Below are 21720 nucleotides of genomic sequence, written 5' to 3'. Positions count from 1 at the left end.
CATCGGATCTTAATGAATTTTGATATTTAGAAGGACATCGTAAATCAGAGCTCTTATTTTAAATCCTGACCGGCATTAAGCCTCTGATTTTCCTTTTAAATCAATCTATTGATTCTTAGAATTTTGTTAGAGCTCATACCATATGAGCTCTTGGCTCTTAGCTCTTCTTGCCTCGTCTCAAGTGCCATATGAGCTCTTAGCTCTTGTTTCTCTTCCGACCATTTCGTATTGAAGGCGTGGTTGTGGAAATTTAGGAAAGGGCTTGTTCAGTTTAAATTGAAAGTTGCAGCACGGTTTTTGAGAATCAAAATCAATTTGACTTAGTTTAGGTGTAAATTAAATTTTTTTTTTGATGTTTTAGACCTTTAAAGAGGGTCAAAATAGGGGAAAATAGAATTTCCATGATCACCAGTCGATATTTATGGTCTAAAGTCTTAACCGAAAGCTTTTAAGAACCTCATCTAAAAAGAAAACCTCTAAAGAGTGCGGATCTTACTATACAGAATGACGTGATTGCCGCATCACTGTGTAATATGGGATGTGAACTGTTGTATAATTGAAAGCGAGCCACAAAACCGTGCTGGATGCTGGAACCGTGCATCCAGTTAAATAATAAAAAAAAGAGAATGTTTACTTAGAAGCAAAAAAGAAAAAAAGATGGCTAGCCAAGAAAAAAAACGAAGACTAAGCTTAATCTCCGCTGTTCAATTCCGTAGCACTTGTTTTAAAAGCATAGACGATTTCAGTGTCGAGTGACGGTAATTGCTAGGTCAGCTATTTTATTCATCGACATTATAGAAGTTATTCCATATCTTCTCTAACTCGCTTGAATATTCACCAGTCTGGAATTTCGGGCACTAATACCTTTTTCTTCAATTTTTTTTGTAATACCTGCTTTAAAAAAAAGAAAATCATCACTGCCTCTAATATTTCAAGATATCTCCTCATAATGAGAATGTATCCAACTTTCAAGATTTGTCAGACAATATTTATTCTTAGGAAAGATAAATGGCTAGTATGGCTTTCTAAAAAACATTATTTATGTCTTAGTCATAGGTTTCATTGTCCTGTTGAAAGGAAGTAGACTCTTGAAACGTACAATTCTCTTGGAAAATTTTGAATTGACTCTTTTCACGGAGTATTTTCTGCTTTCTTCATTCATTTGTTGGATAGGTAGGGTATCGCTACCCTACCTATGTTGTTATAGTGTACTAGCTGATTTATTTCGGCAATTTTTCTTTGAGCCGCAAGCCTGTTTTCACGTTGCTCGTGTGATTCCTCGGCACGATTTTTTTTTGTTAATTTCTCTTTGAGCCGCAAGCCTGTTTTCACGTTGTTCTTGTGATTCCTCGGCACGCTTTCTTTTGAGCCCCCCCCCCCCCTCCATGGAAATTTCTATCTTCTAAGGGTAAAGCTATCACAAACCACTATCAATAAATAAATGAAACTCAACACGAAAGAAATAAAAATAAATAGCCGAGTCAAATTCAAAAGTAGAAGAAACTTGAGCAGGGTTGATGACCCCAATGCCTTCTCTAGACCAGAGCATAATTTACACTTTACTGAAAAAACAAAAACCGTGGATGGTCAGTTTACTTTGATAATTTTTTATTTATGAGAGTAAAAAAGTGAAAACATTAAAATTTACTTTGCTTTCAGTAAAGTGCAAATTATGTTCTGGTTTCAAGAAGGCATGGGATTTTTTAGCCGTACTTAATTGTGTTGCGAGAGCAACACTTTGGTTTTGTCCCGTTTTTTTTTTTTTGTTTTTTTTTTCCTATGCCGTCTATCTCAGCTTATTCCTGGAAACTGGTAAGGGTCTAACCTGTGCGGTTTTTACGGAAAGTGTGGACCTCAGGCCGGATTGATGAATATGACATTACATGGAAAGCTCCGTAGAACTCTTGCCTGGGGCCAAAAGGGATGGTTTTTGCTTGTCCTCGAGCCAGATCCTATGGTGTGCGAAGTGAAGTGGAGTTGTATAGCCTATGTCAGAAAGGAGTATCTGAAGTTGTGTAGCAAAGCTTTTGTTTCATCAAATCATGTTTCTGCTTTCGAGTGGAAAGCTCCGTTCTAGCAGGCAAGCAGGCAGGCACCAATTTCAAATTGAAGATGGACTAAAATCTATAAGTGTTAAATATATGCGGCAGTTCCCCGGCCCCACAGCCAATATATCTTCTTTGAGTGATAAATAGAAAAATTTACAGAAACAAAAAAGTGCGATTTTCCCACAGGTCCGAAAGTGCTGCCATCTATTGTTTCTACCCATTTCTGTTCGTAATTTCAGCTGACTTTACCATTCTTTTTTTCTACTTGGGATCGCAATAGAGAAATGGTATCAGATATGCCTCTTAAACTTTAAAAGTTCTCTCATTGCTAATGAAATTAGAGCTTATCCTTTGCTCCTTTTTAAGTGGTGGTGTTAGAAAGTTGGCCTCCGGCAAAAAAGTCAACTTTCGAACTAAGACAGATAGAATTTGTTTTTGAACGGCAATCGATAGACCTTGATGAGCTGATCAAAATATATGTCATCCATTTTTTGGTTCAAAAATTAAATCATGAGATACATCAGTTTGAAAGTTTCTAGGGGCTGACAACTTCAGTGGTAAGGTACACACTTAAACCAAAAATAGGCCAATACCAATTGTGAGATATGTAGAGGACTTTGAAGCAACAGTCGACTATTAGCTTATAATCATCTTTGGCAATGAGGGGTTTGCAACTTTTGCTGATTGGTGTACCTATTATCTGTTTCTGGTGTAATTGATGGTAAGAACAACTTGGTTCCCGATTGTAAGACATGTAGGGAAGTTGTAAGTAATAATCAGCTGTTACGCTACAATGATCTTCAGCGACGAGGGGTTTGCAACTTTTGCTAGTTGGTGTACCCATTATTTGTTTCCGGTAAACTTGATGTATATCACGGGAGAGGGACTTGTAAGTAAGAATCGGTTGCTAGAGGAGGCTCATGAAGGGCTACAAATTTGTGCAAATTGGTACACATCTATGGTCTTTTGATCCTGAAAAGTTACTGATAGCTTTATAATACCAACTAGATTATATAAGATAATGTTCCAAGTTTCCATCCGTCACGATGTCTACGATTGAAAAGGATAAAGTTCAACTGGCTGCAAACTCAATTTAGTCCCTTCTTGCGATATTCTTTTGCTGTTGTTTTTTCAACGCTGAAGAATTTGATCATGTGATTACTGATTGTGTTCTGCTTTGAATATGCCGTTTTGAATGCTTTGATAGTTTTGACAACTTCAGCATTTAACCGATAGCGAAGAAACAAAACCAAAGTGTTGCTCTCGCAACACTTTAATCGGCGAAGCCGGACAAAGGTTGCCGCAACACTTCACGTTGCCCAGGCAACGTAGGTCTAGTTTCTGCTCCTTTTGAGTTTAACTCGGGTTATTTATTCTAATTTCTGTTCGTTTTGAGTTTCATTTATTTATTGATAATGATTTGTGGTAGTTTTACGCTTGGAAGATAATTTGAGTTTATTTCTGGTCATTTTTGGCTAAAATTTGAAAAATTTAAAAATTGAAGCTCTTTTTTTTTCTTTTGCAAAACTTGTTTTGTGGATTGAATACCATTCTTATTGACATAGTCCTTTTCATGGGAAAAATAATATTTTATATCTTTTCGGTTTCTTTCTAAAAGAATACATAGCTTTGGTTGCTATTTGTATGTTGGAGAAACTTCTTCTACAATTTTTAACTCCGACACAAACAGTATTCTTTAACTTTATAACTCCTGAAGTTGACCTGAAAAATTAAACTTGATATAACTCCCAAAAGGTTCTATCAATGTTTTGTGACAACCTGGATACACTTACATTCTTTTTTATTTATTTGAATTGTAAGAGCAGAAGTACTAATAGTAGTAGCCCCAAAAGTTTCAACTTGATACGCTCAAGTCGTCCTCAATATACATTTTGTCGGTCCCGGTTTTGCTACTTTAGGCACTTCCAGGTAACCTAGGACGATGAAATTTGGCAGGCGTATCAGGGACCGGACCAGCTTAAATTAGAAACAGTCGTTTTCCTGATTTTACCATCTGGGGGGGGAGGGGAGTGGGGGTCCCGTTAATTTGGAAAAAATAGAAAAATAGAAGTATTTTTAACTTACGAACGGTTGATCAGATATTAATGAAATTTGATGTTTGGAAGGATTTCGTGTCTCAGAGCTGTTATTTTAAATCCCGACCGGATCTGGTGAAACTGGGGAGGGGGGAGTTAAGAGGGGGAAACCTAAAATCTCGGAAAACACTTGGAGTGGAGGGATCGGGATTAAACTTGGCGGGAAAAATAAGCACAAGTCCTAGATACATGATTGACATAACCAGAACGGATCCAATCTATTTGTGGTAGTTAAGGATTTTTAAGTTACGAATGGGTGATCGGATCTCAATGAAACTTGATATTTAGAAGGATATCGTGCCTCAGAGCTCTTATTTTAAATCCTGACCGGACTTGGTGATATTGGGGGGAGTTCGGAGGGGGAAACCTAAAATCTTGGAAAACACTTAGAGTGGAGGGATCCGGATGAAACTTGGTGGGGAAAATAAGAACAAGTCCTAGATACATGATTGACATGACCGGAACGGATCCGCTCTCTTTGGGGTAGTTGGAGGGGGAGTAATTCTGAAAAATTAGAAAAAATGAGGTATTTTTAACTTACGAACGGGTGATTGGATCTCAAGGAAATATGATATTTAGAAGGATATCGTGTCTCAGAGCTCTTATTTTAAATCTCGACCGGATCTGGTGACATTAGGGTGGAGTTGAGAGGGAAACCTAAAATCTTGGAAAACACTTAGAGTGGAGGGATCGGGATGAAATTGGTGGGAAAAATAAGCGCAAGTCCTAGATACATTATTGACATAACCGGAAGGGGTCCAGTCTCTTTGGGGTAGTTGGGGGGGGGGTGTGTGTTAATTCTGAAAAATTAGAAAAAATTAGGTACATTTAACTTACGAATGGGTGATCGGATCTCAATGAAATTTAATATTTAGAAGAATATCGTGTCTCAAAGCTCTTATTTCAAATCCCAAACGGATCAGGTGACATTGGGGGATTTTGGGTTGGGGGAACCTAAAATCATGGAAAACGCTTAGATTGGAGGGATCGGGATGAAATTTGGTGGTATAAATGAGCAGAAGTCTTAGATACGTGATTTACATAATTGGAACGGATCCGCTCTATTGGGGGGGGGGGTTAATTATGAAAAATTAGAAAATGACGTATTTTTAACTTACGAAGGAGTGATCGGATCTTCATGAAACCTTTGTATTTAGAAGGACCTCGTAACTGAGATCTCTTATTTTAAATCTCAACCGCATCCAGCGTCATTGGGGGGGGGCAGTTGGGGGGACCAGAAATCTTAGAAAATACTTAAATCGGAGAGATCAGGATGAAACTGGATGGGAAGAATAAAAACCTGTCTAAGATACTTGACTGACATAACCGGACCGGATCTGCTCTCTTTGGTGGAGTTGGGGGGTGGGATACAAATACCTCAATTTTGAAAATTGAGGTATTTGTAACTTACGAAAGGATGATCAGATCTTAATGAAATTTGAAATTTAGAAGGATTTTGTGCTTTAAAGCTCCAATTTTAAATTCCGAACAGATCCTGTGACATTGGGGGGACTTGGAGGGGGAAACCGGAATTCTTGGAAAACCTGAAAATTGGGGTTTTTTATCTTACGAATAGGTGATCGGATCTTAATTAAATTTTATATTTAGAAGGAATTCATGTCTCAGAGCTCTTTTTTCAAATCCCGACCAGATCTTTGGACATTTGGGGGAGTTGGGGGGAATCTTGGAAAACACTTGGAATGGAGGAATCGGAATGAAGCTTGATGGATGTCCTTGATACGTGATTGACGTAACCGTACTGGATTCGCTCTCTTTGGGGGAGTTGGGGGGAGGGATTCAGTGATTTGGCGAGTTTGGTGTTTCTGGACGTGCTAGGACGATGAAAGTTGGTAGGCGTGTCAGGGAGCTGCACAAATTGACTTGATAAAGTCGTTTTCCCAGATTCGGCCATCTGGGGGGCTAAAGGGAGAAGAAAAATTAGAAAAAAATTAGGTATTTATAACATACGAGTGGGTGATCGGATCTTAATGAATTTTGATATTTAGAAGGACATCGTGACTCAGAGCTCTTATTTTTAATCATGACCGGCATTAAGCCTCTGACTTTCCTTTTAAATCAATCTATTGATTCTTAAAATTTTGTTAGAGCTCATACCATATGAGCTCTTGGCTCGTAGCTCTTCTTGCCTCTTCACAAGTGTCATATGAGCTCTTAGCTCTTGTTACTCTTAAAAAGGGTACTAGAACTTTTAATTTTGAATCAAATTAGCTCCTTTACAAGTTTCAATGGTATTTATAGCAGTTACATCTACGTTCCCTTCAACAAGCGTTGAAATTTTCAGCTTAATACCGTCAACCATTTCCGAAGCATATCTTATGCGTCTGCTTGACAGCCTGTGTAGGCACAGTGTGTTTTGAATTAGTACTATACAGTTTCTGCTTATTCCACATTTTCGTCTAATTATCCTTAGTTTTAATAGCAATATTCGTAGTAGCAGTTTAATTAATTGTACTAGCCTAAGATTTAGTGCCAGTAGAAGTAATAGAAGTAGTAATAATAGTAATAGTAGTAGCAATATGAGTAGAAGCAGTAGCATTAGAATGCGATTATTTCTTTTGGTTAGTTCATCATCTCTCATTATAAGCCCTGTTATTTTTACCTTCACACACCAAACTTCCCTAAGATATTGCTGTAACACCCTTTTGAATGCCTGCATACAGAAGGCGTATTGTGGTTTAGATCACCTTCCTCCCTCCAAATTCCTTGAAAATCTCACTCTCATAGCCTTAGGCACAGTCGTTATAGAAGTCACAGTAGTAGTATTGACAGTAGTAGCAGTATTCAATACTAGCAATAGTATTGAATAGCGGTTGTACCACTAGCCTTAGTAATATTAACATATTGCCTTTTGCATCAAGCAAAAGTCAATACCCCTGAACATCCTGATTATCCCTCTCATCAAGTCCTGGAAGTTTCAACTTGATACAATTAGCCATTGTTATACCATTGCTGATATGTTCTTTTGATAACTTGTATCTTCATTTGCTTCTATGAAGTCCTGGAAGTTTCAACTTGATACAATTAGCCATTGTTATACCGTTGCTGATATGTTCTTTTGATAACCTGTATCTTTATTTGCTCTTTGAATTTTTCATCTGAATGCTCTTAACATTACAAGTAGTAGCAGCAGTAGTAGCTAGTAGTAGTAGTAGCAGTAAATGTAGCAGTAATGGTACTATTATCAGTAGTGTAAACATATTGCCTTTTGGTGAGACGATCTTCCCCTTTAAGCATTCTCTGAAAGTTCTAACTTGATACCCAAATCTATTCTTGAGATATGCTATTTTGACAGTTTGTATTCACATAGTGTTTTTTTTATTTAGTACAAATCTCCCCTTAATATTGTAAATGGATTAGTGTGGTAGTAGTAGTGGTGGTAGTTTTAGTGGCATTGGTAGCATGCAAATATCGCTTTTTTGATAATATATTTTATTATCCCTGGATTTTCCAAATTAATATCCTCAGTTATTCCGTGTTACACCCTATGGACAATCCGTATACACAACGTGTTTTGATTTAGTTCAACTCTCCTTAAAATTCTCTGAAATTATCACCTGAGTGCCCTTCGTCTTCTTGGAAAATTATTTCAAACATGCATACTTAGCTGAATAACAAATACTATGTGTAAACAATGAACGAATTGAATTGAGGACTGTGGAGAGGTTGGCATCCCCAAATCCACTATTAATGGACCTTTCAACGAGGTTAATAAAATAGATCTCTTAAAATTTCGGTCAGATTTGTTTTGGACGAATGATAGGGTTCTGAGGGGGGAGCTAATTGCCCCTCCATTAATTTTTTTACTCTTAAATAGAGCACTAAAACTTCCAACTTCAAATTAAATGGGTTCTGTCCGATTCAAACTTTTTATTGACCACCCCTATCCATGAAAACCTTCAATGATCCGTGGCATAAATTTCAATCTTTGCCCATGGACTCTGGAGGGTTGTGTTCACCCTAATATGATTTTAGAACTTTTGGTAACAAAATGGCTATATCACTATTTTAATTGAATGTGTTTTGGTAAAATGAGTTTTCTGGGAGGGGGGGTGTAATTGCTGTCCATCATGTTTGAAACATAAAAGTGAACTAGGAGTAATAGATTTTCAATCAAATGAGCCTCTTCTAAAGTTCAATGAATAAATTAATATCTCAAAATTTGTATCGCTTGCATTTGCGGGAAATTCGAAATTCGATTTAAAATAAGTGTTCTAGGAAGGGGGGGGGCGGCTAGTTGCTCTCCATCATGTTTGAAACATAAAAGGGAACCGAGAGTAATAGATTTTCAATCAAATGAGCCTCTTCTAAAGTTCACACGACAACACCTTCCATAAAAACCTTGTATACCCTTCGGCAATAGCTTACAACTCTTACACTCAGACTCGTGGGAATATTATCTATCCCTAAGACCTTATTATATGATCTTTGGACCATTTTTGACTAAATTACTATCTCAAAATTTGTGTCGCATGCATTTGCGGGAAATTCGACGTAGGGGGACTGCCCCCGATCACTTTGACTCATAAAAAGGACACTAGAACATCTGATTTCCAATCAAATAAGCCCCTCCAGAGTTTCTACGACCAGACTTTTCACATAAACCTTATATGTCCTCGGGAGATAACATGCAACCCTTGCGCTGAGGGTATATGGAGGAGGGTTGTCATCCTAAAAGACATAATTTCCAGACTTTTCAGCTACGCTGAACCAAATGCCTATATCATGGGAATTCATGGGTGTGGGGGAGCTTGTTGCCCTATATTTATCCTAACTATTTAAAAGGGAATAACCCTTTCCATTTCCAATCGAACGAAACTTTTTTGAAGTTTTTACAACAAGAAATGGCCATCCCAAATTTTTCTCAGGTTTATTTCGAGAAATTACGAGGTGTAGGGTGGGTATCCACACTCGGATCACTCTGAATCTTCAAAAGGACACTGGAACTTCCGAGTACCAAGCGAATGAGCCCCCTAGAAAGTTTATACGATCATCCTTTCTATATAAGCCTTATATGCCCCCAGGGCATATCTTACAACCCTTACCCTGAGGGGTGTGGGGAAGAGTTTCTAGGGTTAGCCAAAAGTGGACGTTTAGGAAAGCTAACTACCTTTTTGGAGCGTTGTTGGACCCTGGGATATTTGAAAGAAACTATTCAGAAACTCTCTGAACGAAGAATCTTGGTTCCTATAGACAGTAGATTACTTATTATGATGATATTTTTTAGACTAGAGTAGCCGAGGTCCAGGGTATTTTTATCGCAGTTGTAAAAAGTTTAGAAGGATAGAAAGATAAACCTGTGAACCAAGATTAGAATACTGGAAGCTACAGCAATGACACCAGTCAGGTATACAATCTTAAATTGTAAGAATTATGCTTAAGTATTACTCGAAAAAAAAATATGAACTCTGGAAATCCGGTTATTTCTTTTTTTACAACACTGAATTTTAAGCTGTGATACAAATTATAAAGCTAGTCTATAGTCAGTGATAAAAAAAAAGTAAACGTCCTTGTCAAGTCTGGTCGTAACAAGCCATGGTGGTTATCAGCCTTACTCATATTAATTTTTGCTCGTTTTGAGTTTAACTCGACTATTTATTATAATATCTGTTCTTTCTTAGTTTCATTTACTTATTGATAGTGATTTGTGGTAGTTTTACGCTTGGATGATTATTTTTTCAAGGTCTACTCATTTTTGGCTTGATGAGCTCTTTACTTTTCTTAGAAAGACTTGTTTTGCGGAAAGAGTTTTTTTTTATTAATTAAACGAAAAACGATCTTTTTTTCAACTGAAGGTAAGGAGCAACATTAAAACTCAAATCGAACATAAATATTGCGTATACGAGGAAGATTGCCCCTTCTCAACACCTTGCTCTTTATGCTAAAGTTTTTTAGCACTTTTAAAGAAAGGTTCTTATTGTTCTAATCAAACCAACGTTGTGTTTCAGGAGTTGTCCTTAAAGTATTTGGACAGAATTCAAACTTTAGCGTAAGGAGCGAGATGTTGAGGAGGAGTCTTTTCTCCTCATGTACGTAATAATTTATATTCGTTTTGGGTACTAATGCTGCTCCATACTTTCAGTTGAAAAAAAACTTACTGTTTTAAATTTAATGTCTGATCTTTTTTAATAGTGCCAGAAAGTCTGGCTCCACTTCCTTGCGAAATCCCCCTCCTCCCCATGGATACTTCATCTAAACAACTCAATCCTGGTCAATATTTACTCTGGACAATGACCCTTAACATCCCCACGTGTAAAATTAAGTCGGGAAAGAGAAAGCAAGACATAAAAAGAATTTCCTATTGGAATTTTTGGCGAATACCCTCGGTGAAAAATTTCCCGTGAAAAATTCACCCCCAGAAACTCCCCTTCCCATTAAAAAGAACTATCTCCTTGGTAAATCGCATAGGAGAAAAGTCGCCCCCCCCCAACCGGAAAAACATATGCATACTTCTCAATAACAAACACTATTCGTAAACAATGGGTGAATTTTACAACGTAAGAACCTTTCCTCAAGAGACGTGGGGGGGGGGGTCATGTTATCTCCAAAGGCATATTTACTTTACCTTTCAAGTATGCTGAACAAAATGGCTATCTCACAATTTTGATTGGACAATTTTAAGAAAAAGAGTCATGGAGGGGTCTAATTGCTATCCAAACTTTTTGGTCATATAGAAAGGACACTAACACTTTTAATTTCAGTTCGAATGAGCCCTCTCCTTATCATAGGAACATTGGGTCTTTCCAGTTTTTGCCCAGATAAAAGATACAGTTATCATATATTTTTTAATTCAAATATTTTCCCCAGAAGTTAAATCTTTGTAAATCAAAGATTCCTGTAAAATTTATGCAGCAAAAGTATTTTACAGCACACAATACCTGTTTGACATTTTTGTCGGGCAGGAAATGACGCAATAGCTTAGGCTAAATGCCTTCTGGCATTTCGTCTGAGTGTCTTTGGCATATCGCCTTTGGCTTAGTATGTCTAGAAAATTCAGTTCGGTCATCAGTGAAGGTTTAATCTTCTGTAGTAGAATTCTCAATAAGGATATATTTCTAGTCGAATGAAGTTGGATTTGCCAACCATGAAGCGGAAAGTCTTGACATTACTAGCTTTTGTCAAGGTTTTTTTTCAAGGTTTGTTGGAATTTTTAACTCGTTCTAAAGCTTTGGTAAAATTCTAGTTAATTGACTTGTTGCTATCTTGGAAAGGGCTTAAGTCCACCTCCACTCCTTTTCCCTCCGGAGGGCCCTGAAATTTGCCTACATGATATGTCTATACCTATTGAAATTTTGACAAAACAACATTTTACCTTAATTTTCAGTTACTAGTTGCTTTTTCTCTGCCTTTAGTTCTGAAAATGCAATTCCTGTTATTTGAGTAAAATTTTGAGCCATATAAATGTTTTTTTTTTTTTTCAAAAAAAGGTTGAATTCTAGTTAATTGATTTCTTAATATCTCAGAAAGGGTTTAGGTTATGAAAATGAAACTTTCAGGGATGAATCTACAGACTAAAGTATGTCTCGGGAAGGTATTTTGAAGCAACTACCTCCACTCCTTCTTCCTCTAGATGGCCCTGACCTTCGATGACCTTTAAAAATACGTGTGTTATAAAAGTGAAACTTTGCAAAATATATCTTCTGCTTAAAAAAACATTTATATGGCTCAAAATTCTACTCTCAAAAAACTCTCAAAACCCATTCATTGACCCTTGTATGGGCTACAGATCCATATCAAATGTTCTTTTCCCCTAGTAGGCCTACCAGTAATATTTTTCTAAGTTTGTTAAAATTCAATAGGCTATTTTGGAGGAAAAGGAGTGGAAGTGAGCAATAAATACCAAAAATGGAAAAAAGCTAGTAGAGGTAATTGGAGGTTTTTTTCGTCAGAAATAGTTGTAGCCTTCCTAGCAATAGAATCAAAACCATTAACAAAATTATTTTCTTCGGTCAGAATTGAAAGTAGGCTAGGTGAATTTTGTTATTAGGCATAAAGGAATGGATTCAGCGCCTAAATTATGCCACAAAAAGGTCTTTAAGTATTTGGCTCCAACCTCCTTGCTTGTACCTGAACTTGCAGCAGTACCAAGTGCTTTCTCCCTCAACTGGCATCTGGAATTTGGATGTCATGCGGGAATTTAGGCTATTCAAACGTAAGTTCCCCAGACTCACGACTGGGCAGCTTGCCTCTTCCAACTCACCTACTTTTCGAAATTTAAATCTCTCTTCTGCCAGATATGGTTCCAAAATCTGTACATTTCTTGTAGAAATTAGGCTAAGTTGATATACCATATTCGAGATGGAATAGACAAGAAAAAGTGTGAAGTTTTTTGTTTTTTTTTTATTGTTGCTGATTTTCTGGAGCTAATTGTAGCCTAGATTTAACATAAATCAAGGTTCTTTTAGCTTTAGTTGCAGTTTATTGTGTATATAATATTTTAGCTTGTCGTCAATTGTGACTCCAAGGTACTTCTCATAATTTCTACTCTTATAAACTTGCAGATACGGACCGTGATCGGAAGAGGTAGGAATGGCGAGGGTTTTTATGGCCCAAATGGAGGATCTTGCATTTTTGGGGTTAAATTCTAAATGACAAAACAAGTCATCAACAAACCTATTAAAATAATTATGAATAAACGTTGGCCATTTTACAGATAAATTGAATAGTGTTGATCCAAAGATAAATAGAAGTCTTTCATTTAGAATTTGACAAGATATTTTTTATACCTCTGAGGCCTTGGAACCCTATGGAGGGGCATGCATGCAGAAATTGAGGTCAATATATCTTAATCATGGTGTTTGAGCCATGCTTCAGATAAAGAAAGCCTGGAATTCATACTAAAGAGTTGGAATGAAATACGTTTTGTTTGGGGACTATTGGCAGAAGAGAAAAGGGAAAGGGCTCCAGACTCCGCCCCTTGGGACATCTCTATATTTTCCCTATGACTTTCTAAATTGTTTGTATTATTCGCCTGCTTTTGAAGACTTAATGAACTTAAAGAAGTCTGCCATATTAAAAAAAAGTGGCTGATTTTGATTGGAAAACAAATAAACTTTGAAGTCTACTTCTTAGGTTGATTTATTTCTTTCCATAAGAAAAAATCGCTAGGTCACTAAAACCCAAACTACAGATTTAAAGGAATGACGTCGTCCCGAAATGATGAATAAGGAAGCTGTTAAGTCTTGTTTAGGCTGGGACGGTATTGATAATAGAATACTAATTGCTCATTTTATTACTAAAAAGTTCAGGGTATCAGTTATAGTGGTATATGCCCCTGTTGAACCGACTGACGAAGATATTTGTGACACAGATGAATTTTACTTAATTTTACAGGAACAAATAGACAGGGTCCAAGGTAGAAATATGGTGTTTTTAATAGGAGATTTTAACGCCCAGATCGGTGGAAATAGGGAAATGGAAATGGTATCCAAGTCTAGGTAAATTTAGTGTAGGAAAGGAAAACAGTAAAGGCTACAGACATTTTTCAATTTTGTAGTTATAACCATCTAGTTATAGCCAATACGGTGTTTTGTCATTAAATGGCCCATAAGTTGACTTGGTATTCACGTGATGGTAAGACAGCAAACCTTATTGATTATGTCATAGTAAACAAAAAACTGGCAGGATCAATACAAGATGCTAGGATATATAGGCGTGCTGTTATTGATGTTAAAAGTAAAGCTCACCATCTAGTAGATTCTAGGGTTAATTTAAAGAAGAGTTTTCGGAAAAGTAATTACGTCCAGGGAAGTTTTGATGTTGGTAGACTCCAGGATGAGAATTTGAGAGGAACTTTCCAGGAACAGTTGAATACTAAACTTCAGAGTTTAAAATTTGACAAGGTGGAATATGGTTGGAATAATTTTAGAAAAACAATTTGTGAAATTGCTGATGGTGTCTTAGGGAAGAAAGTTATGACTTCTGCTAGGAATATTCCTGAAAAAGCTTTATATTTAATAGAGAGGAGAAGGGGTTTCTACAAGAATTATCTGAGTGATAGATCATATGAAAACAATTGTACTGACATGTTAATAAATTGAAAGGGAGTTGTCAATACCGGACTTGTGAAAAATAGGAACGGGGGTCTAAAAGGATTATAAAATAATAAGGCTCCAGGTGCTTATAGTGTGATAAATAAGTTTCTTAAATATGGTGGCTCGGAGGTTAGAAATAAGTTACTAAAGATTATGAATATGATTTTTGAAAAAGGGGAAGTACCTAATGATTTTAGGAAAACCTTAATCACACTACTTTATAAGAAAGGTGATAAGAGTGAGTGTCGTAATTGTCAAGGCATTAGCTTGATCTCTGTAGGTAGCAAATTACTTGGGAACATAATACCTTTTAGAGTGAGAGATGCTGTAGACAAAGTTTTAAGAGAAGAACAGTGCGGTTTTAGAAATGGTAGAGGATATGTCGACCAAATTTTTACTCTTTGGTTATTAGTTGATAAGTGCCTTAGTTGTCAAACACCTTTGGTCCTCAGTTTTATAGATTATGAGCAAGCATTCGATTCTGTTGATTGAAAAGCTTTAGCAAAGGTCTTATCCTTGTATGGTATACTGGACAAATACATTAAAATTGATTAGTGCTATGCACGAGAATAATACTACTGTGTTGAAGGTAGGAAATGAGATTAGCAGCTGATTTTGTGTTAGATCAGGAGTTAAGCGGGGTTGTGTTCTATCCCCCTTTATATGGATAATTTTGATCGACTTTGTCTTAAGAAGCACAGGAAAGGCAATGGGAGACCACAGAATCAAATAGGGAAGAAAAACTCTCCTGGACTTAGATGATAGTGATGATTTAAGCATCCTAGATGAAAGTTTGAGCAAAATGAATGAATATTTTGAGCTTTTGCGAGTTCAAGGTGCTAGAATAGATTCGAAAATTAATGTTAAGATGACTAAGTAAATAGGCTAGGAATAAGTGAAGATGAAAAGGTGGAATTGAGTAACGAAAGATTGCTCAGATGGGCAGCTTCATTTACCTTGGTAGTATTATTAGTAAAGACGGACAGTTAAAAAACAGTTTGAAAGAATAGGAAAATAAGTCTGCAAACCAATATTAGAATATTTGAAGGTACAGTGATGACAGTGGTCAAATATGGCTCTGAAGCATGAATGGTCCGAAAAGCGGATGAAGATTTACTAGATGTTTTCCTCAGGAATTTCCTACTGATTTTTCTGGGTACCCGGTTGACTGACCGTATTTCAAACAGCGGGCTGTACGAAATGTATTGTTCAATCCCGTTTTCTAGGACTATAATGAAAGAAAGGTTGAGATGGCTAGGGCACGTTCTGCGGCATAAGGATGACAGATTGCCGAATACTGTCCTTTTTAGCTAAACGGAAAGCAGGTCGTCCTCGTCTGGCGTGCGAGGATGTTATAAAGAAAGATTTAAATTAAATGGGAACTTCCTGAGAGGGTGTAAAGAAGGAAACTTTGAATAGATTGGGATGGAGGAAGAGTGTGTGTAGCTGTATTGGCTTCAGGCAGCTTGGTGCTGTGATGAGTAATTGGTAGTATTAGTAGTAACTCACTATTACTTATTTTATTGCTTACTAACTCTTAAGCATTGTTTACTTACCTGTGTACAATTTCCGCCTTTGCATCTGGAACTAGTCAGAAAACATTTTTATATTTTCCCTTATTTCAATTGAAGTCACCGACCATTTTTTTTTGTTTTGCTTACAAAGATGCCCCTAATCAAGGCATAAAACCGCTGTCGGTCATTATCGGTGGTTTACAACTTCTTTTTCTACCTGTGATTAAAAATGGCCGGACTATTGTGACATCGGTGTTTTGTGACTTAATTTGGAAGGAAGTTAAGACCCCGGAATCTGAATTCGGTGATGAACTTTCGCGAAAGCGTCCACAAAACGATCCAATCAAGAAGAAGAAGGAGATTAAGACTGAGAACACTTTATGCTAACAAGAGAAGAGAACTGTTCCTTCTCTTTTTCATCTTGATACTAAAATTTATTTCTTTTTTTATGGTATTCCTTGTTATGAGCGTACCGGAACTGACTCAGTCAGTAGAAAAGGCAAATTATGGGAAACTTCCAAATATCTTGTTGATGCTAAATAATTGCTGTACAAGCCTTTAGTTAAGCGTTTTTTCACGCTGTATGGCGATCGTTGATAAATATGATAAGTCTAGCTAACCCTTTTTTAGAATCATAGGTCTTGGGAATGACAAAATCAGTTTTGTAGCTGCCACATGGATGAAGTGGCATTTTCACAACTTATGAACAGCTTTCGTAATGACTAGAAATATAATTGTGGCAAATTCGTGGCAAGTCCTGCTTCAATGGTTGATAACATTCCTGAATATCTATAAAATTTACCCTTTCACCTTTTTTTCCTCTTTTCTTTTAATTGTTGGCTCCTGATTTTAAACTGCCATCTAATGAGGGTTACCAAAGCTACAATATTTTTTTTTTGTCGAGACATAATGTTGACATACGGATCTGAAAATCATGGCAAATGTTGTGGGAATCAGAAATTTGAGACTTCAATGAAAACAGAACTATGTAGTATTAATTGAAAAAAAAAACATTCTCCGCAAAATGAGTTTTCCAAAGGAAAGTAAAGAGCTACATTAAACCAAAAGTCAGTAGAATTTTCTAACATAAAACTGCCAACTATCACCATTAATAAATAAATGAAACCCAAAACGAGCAGAAACTCAGATGATTGGGGCTGACGCCCCCAATGGCTTCTAAAGACCAGCACATCATTTGTACTTAGCTGAAAATAATCATTATTTCAACCTGAATGTTTCAATTTTTATAATATCAAGAAGAAAGTGCATTATAATAGAGATAGCTGAAAAAAATCAGACGAATGAATGTGGATTGCCCGTTTAATAAAGGCGTCAGCCCTAGGACTGACGCTTACGCCAAGAGGCGTCAGCAGTAGTACTGATAGTAGCAGTAGGTGAAGTAGTTGCAGTAGTGTGCAAATATTTCCTCTTTGGTCAACTGATCATTCCTCTCATCAATCCTTGTAAGTTTCAACTTAATACAATCAGTCATTCCCGAGTAAAGCCCTTTTGAAAACTATTATGTACATAATGTGTTTTGACTTCATTCAGCACTTCAATCAACATTATCTGAAAGCTGTTTTTTTTTTCTAACATTAAGGGTCAGATATTCCCTCTTTCCTAGTAACAAATACTATATGCACACAATGGGCGAATTGCGTAACTTACATCCCTTGCCTTGAGGGCTTCGTTGTTGTTTGACATCCCCAAAGATACAGTTTTAGGATCTTTCAACTATGCTGAACAAAATGGTTATTATAAAGAAAGGGTTTCTGAATAATTTACCAGTATTCCAAAATACGTGCAAAATATATTCTGTGGACTATTCTATAATTTTCATTTATGTGTCAATTCTTGAATTTTCATCATAGAAGGGTAAGATAAAGGTTAAAGAAAATAACTTGCTCGCTTAAAAAAAAAGAAAAAAAAGTAACAGAAATAAAAAAGCAAATACTAGAGGATATTCTAAACAGTATATTCAACCTATATTTTGGAATAGATAGAATATTCCAAAATCCCTTCGTTTCTTCATTCATTATTTTGTAATGCTTTGGCGTTCAATTTTACATAAGATGGGGGTGGGGGTTGATTTTCCAGGGAGTTGCCAACGAGGGGGGGGGACTAAACTTCAGGGGAATCTCGCAAAGAATTGACGACATGGGGGAATCAGCCTAGAACCATTTTCTAGATATTCTCCTATGGAGAATGGGGATGAACAGCTATAAATATTATCACAATCGTAAGCAAAAAGATATTTAGAGCTGGGTTCAGGTGCAAGGAGGGGGAACTCAAACACCCATCGGCAAGTATTGCTTTAATTACTTCAATTATTATTGTCTACTTCAATCTTCCACCATTTGAATATGATTTTAGTTTCTGGACTACGTGCTTCTTATGAAGGAGGGGAGGGTTAAATTTCCAGGTACTTTGCAGTTTAGACCAAATAAGATAAAAGATTATAGAAAAACCAAAATAAAACTAAACATAACCAAACTTACTGCGAAAGCCATGCTTAATCCAAGTATTTTGAGATAAATGAAATTCACTTAGGACTTGGAGCTGCATAACGTAATAGTTTCCGCATTATTCTCAAAATACTTTCAGAAATATAGTGATTCATATTGAAAGACAACATGTACCCTTCCTTATCTGTCTTGTTACAAGAGTCAGAGAAAAAATTGATAGTCGAACGCCATCTATTCCGAATTTGTGTGACCATTATAATTGTAAGTTGCAATAATTTTGTGGATGGAAATGGAAAAATATTATGAACTTCAATTGATTTTTCTGAGCTTAGAGACTAGAATTGAGTCTAGAGCTATATAAATGTAAAAGGCAATTCTTTAGCACTAATTTTCAATTTTTGTTCTGTCTATGAGTAATCTATGAAAGTTAAATTGTCAGACATTTTACATACCTTAGAGGATGGCCAATTGAATTTGGAAAATAAAGAGGTAATGGGTGGAGTACCGTCATAGGAGGGGGGCGAAAACTTGTCCCACTAGATTTAAAACTTTTGTCACATTAGGCCATCCCACGAAGATTTTGCTCATTGGCGCCCTTTTCCCACTGGGCATCCCCCAAGATTTCGCTCTAGATCCTCCCCTGTGCATCTTTCTCAAAACTAAATTTGCACAAACATTATGAAAAAAAAAGAATATTACATGCCTTCACAAATATTATAAAAAAAATCATCACTGCCTCTAATATTTCAAGATATCCCCTCATGATGAGCATATATCCAACTTGAAAGATTTTTCAGACAATATTTATTATTAGGAAAGATAGATGGCTAGTATGGCTCTCAAAAAAAAAAAAAAATATTAATTATGTCTTAGTTAAAGGTTTAATTGTCGTAGACTAAGGGAGTAGACTCTAGAAACGTACAAGTCTTTTGGAAAATTTTTGACTTGACTCTTTTCCTGGAGTATTTTCTATTTTCCTCATTCAGTTGTTGGATAGGTAGGGTATCGCTATGTTGTTATAGTGTATGTATTAGTGAAAGCTGGAATGACTTGTAAATTCAGAATATTTTGAATACAATGATTTTGTTGCTTTATGGTGGATTGTTTCTATGACGCGTAGATTTTCTCAATTATCTTCGTAATCTTCAAAACGTTGCCTTTTCATCGCTGCTTCAGAAATAGCCACTACTTTTTTTAGTTTTTGTCTTTAATCTTTGACTTTGTTTTATTGTCCTGTGGCATCTTGTCTATATCTTCTTATTCTTCCTTTCTTTCAGTGGTCCTGATTCACGCAATATTATTGTTAGTAGATTTTTTCTATACTGGAGTAATCCTACCAAAGCGTTTAATGAGGTAATGAGGTACATTGTGTGTGGCACAATCCAGAAATAAGTCCTATAATGTGTCATAGGGTTCCATTGCAACTGAACCCCAACTAACTGAACTACCGTAACTGAACCACGGTGCAACTGAACCACCTCGCAACTGAGCCCTCGTTTAACTGAAGCCTTGTGCTACTGATCCCCATTTAATTGAGCCCTCGTGCAGCTCAACCCCACTTAACCAAACCCCCCTGTAACTGAGCCCCCATGCAACTGACCCCCCGTGTAATTGGACCATCGTTTTACTGAACTGTCTTATAACTCAACCACCCTACTTACATTTGGTAAAACCCAATTTTGAAATTTTATATCCTCAACCTTGTTGGAATTGTTTGCCTTTTAAAGTCATTATATATTTGACTGTCAAGATGATTAATAAATAAGCTCTGTTTTGTTGTCACATAAACCACAAAAATCGGACATCACAAATTCTTAAAGCCATATTTATTTCTCCTTTTTTATGTTTGTTAATGGGGATTCCCTTCGCCCTGTCACTATCCACGAGTCTAGGTGTTTACCCCTCTCTCCCTCCCCTGGAAAAAAAACCCTCGCAGAAAATATGGTTTTCCAAATTTTAGTATTTTCTTGGAGTTATGTTATTTTTATTTTACTTGAGAAGTGCTAACGAAAGTTGAAAAGAGGAATTTTTGTGTAAGCCTTGCCCACCCCCCTCCGTGAAAAAATGCTTATCTTATGGAAGATCCTTCAGGGCCCTCCCCCTTCAGAAAACTCCCACGCAAAAAATGTTCGTTTGTTTCCCAATTACAAATGTTATCTGTGAGCAATAAACAAATTGCAAAACTTTAAAAAGGTACTTAAACTTCTGCAATGGGTTTTCTGATTGGCTGAACTGATGGTAGCTAGAGAGAAAGGGAGATACCTCAAAGGGTGCATTTTAATGCCAAAAACATCTCAGCTCTCATTGAGGCTTCTGATAAACACAGAATTAGCTCTAAGGGAGAGACAAGAGGAAGAAAGAGGCAGAAGTTGTTTTATAATCCACCGCTAGTCTTTTTTTTATAAGTCGGAAGTGATTGAGGACCAACCAACCGCGAGGGGTATTTTACGGGGGAGATTTTTTCACTGGGAGGTATTTTCTGACAGGTGGTATTTCTCTGGACGAGTGTCTTCCACAGAGGGCGTTTTCCCGAGGGAGGGGAGGGGATTGGCTGCCCTTTAATCACTTTTGACTTTGAAAAAAAGGCATTAAAACTTTCAATTTCCATTCGAATAATAAAACACAATAAAAAAAAACCACAGTCCTTGGGGCAAGGGTTGTAGGCTATTGCAAGTTACCCATTGTTAAAATTTAAGGTTTTTGTAGAAGGGATGATCGTACAAACTTTGGAGAAGGCTCATCTGATTGGAAATTGAAATTTCAAGTTTAATTTTGAAGAACCAAAGGTAATTAGAAGGAAATCAGCCTCTCCTTCTTAACCGCCACCCCCCCTCCTCCCTAATGCATCCGATCAAAATTAAGAAAAAAATTGTTTGTTCAAAATAGTCTGAAGGTCAAATAACCATGCCTCTGGGGTAAACAATCCCGCCAGCAGCTCTTGGGGCAAGGGCTATGAGTTAAGCTAGTTGGTCATTGTTAACACATAAGGTTCTTATGGAAAAGATTTTGTATGAACTTGGGAGGCGGGGTGCTCATCGGACTTGAAATCAAAAGCTCCAGTAAACTTTTTAAAGGACTAAAAGTGATTGGAGGGTTTCTACCCTACCCTCTTTTTCCCAAAATACATCCGATTTCTAATGTTGATATGGCCAGTTTATTTAAAAGGTTAAATAACTGTGCCTCCAGGGTTCAGAACCCCAGGGCATGTTTGATCCTTTATAAAAAAATGGAGTATTGAGGCAAACCTTAGGGAAGTGTCAAAGAAGAATACCAAACAGAATCAAAGAACTTTTTTCCTTTATTGGTAGTGAAAAGGAAATACCAGCAATATCTAGAATAGCTGATAGTATCAGCGGTCACATCGTTCGGAAAATATTTAGGGGCTTGTTCAACTAAATCAAGAGGTATTATTTAAATCCAGTTTTACAGGAAGACGTATCTGCAATGTGCCGAAAGCAGCTGAGGGTATAAACCTGAGGGTAGGAAGTTTAAACTTTCAGGGCATGTTGAAGGAATGTTGAGAAAAGCTGGAGTGCAACCAGTTC

General features: G+C 36.7%; 2 protein-coding genes across 4 annotated transcripts in view; one reads left to right on the top strand and one right to left on the bottom strand.

Moving 5' to 3' along the window:
- LOC136029010 (nucleic acid dioxygenase ALKBH1-like) overlaps positions 1 to 18329 on the bottom strand; it is a 92811-nt gene extending 74482 nt beyond the window's left edge. The window contains exon 1 of the mRNA XM_065707026.1: positions 18209 to 18329. Within this exon, the coding sequence (XP_065563098.1) occupies positions 18209 to 18220 (12 nt within the window). The 5' untranslated portion in view covers positions 18221 to 18329. The remainder of the gene's footprint in view (positions 1 to 18208) is intronic.
- LOC136029011 (fasciclin-2-like) overlaps positions 1 to 21720 on the top strand; it is a 57848-nt gene that overhangs the window by 21183 nt on the left and 14945 nt on the right. The window contains exon 1 of one of the 3 annotated variants that reach the window (XM_065707031.1): positions 11154 to 11298. The exons of the other annotated variants lie outside the window; for them this stretch is intronic. Coding sequence (XP_065563103.1) covers positions 11226 to 11298 — 73 coding nt within the window. The 5' untranslated portion in view covers positions 11154 to 11225. Of the gene's footprint in view, positions 1 to 11153; positions 11299 to 21720 lie in introns of those variants that run through there. 3 annotated transcript variants of the gene reach the window in all.

The sequence above is a fragment of the Artemia franciscana genome, chromosome 7 (assembly GCF_032884065.1).
Source record: "Artemia franciscana chromosome 7, ASM3288406v1, whole genome shotgun sequence".
Lineage (NCBI taxonomy): Eukaryota > Metazoa > Arthropoda > Branchiopoda > Anostraca > Artemiidae > Artemia > Artemia franciscana.
The sequence above is the reverse complement of the archived record's forward strand: the minus strand, read 5'-3'. Positions and strand labels throughout refer to the sequence as shown.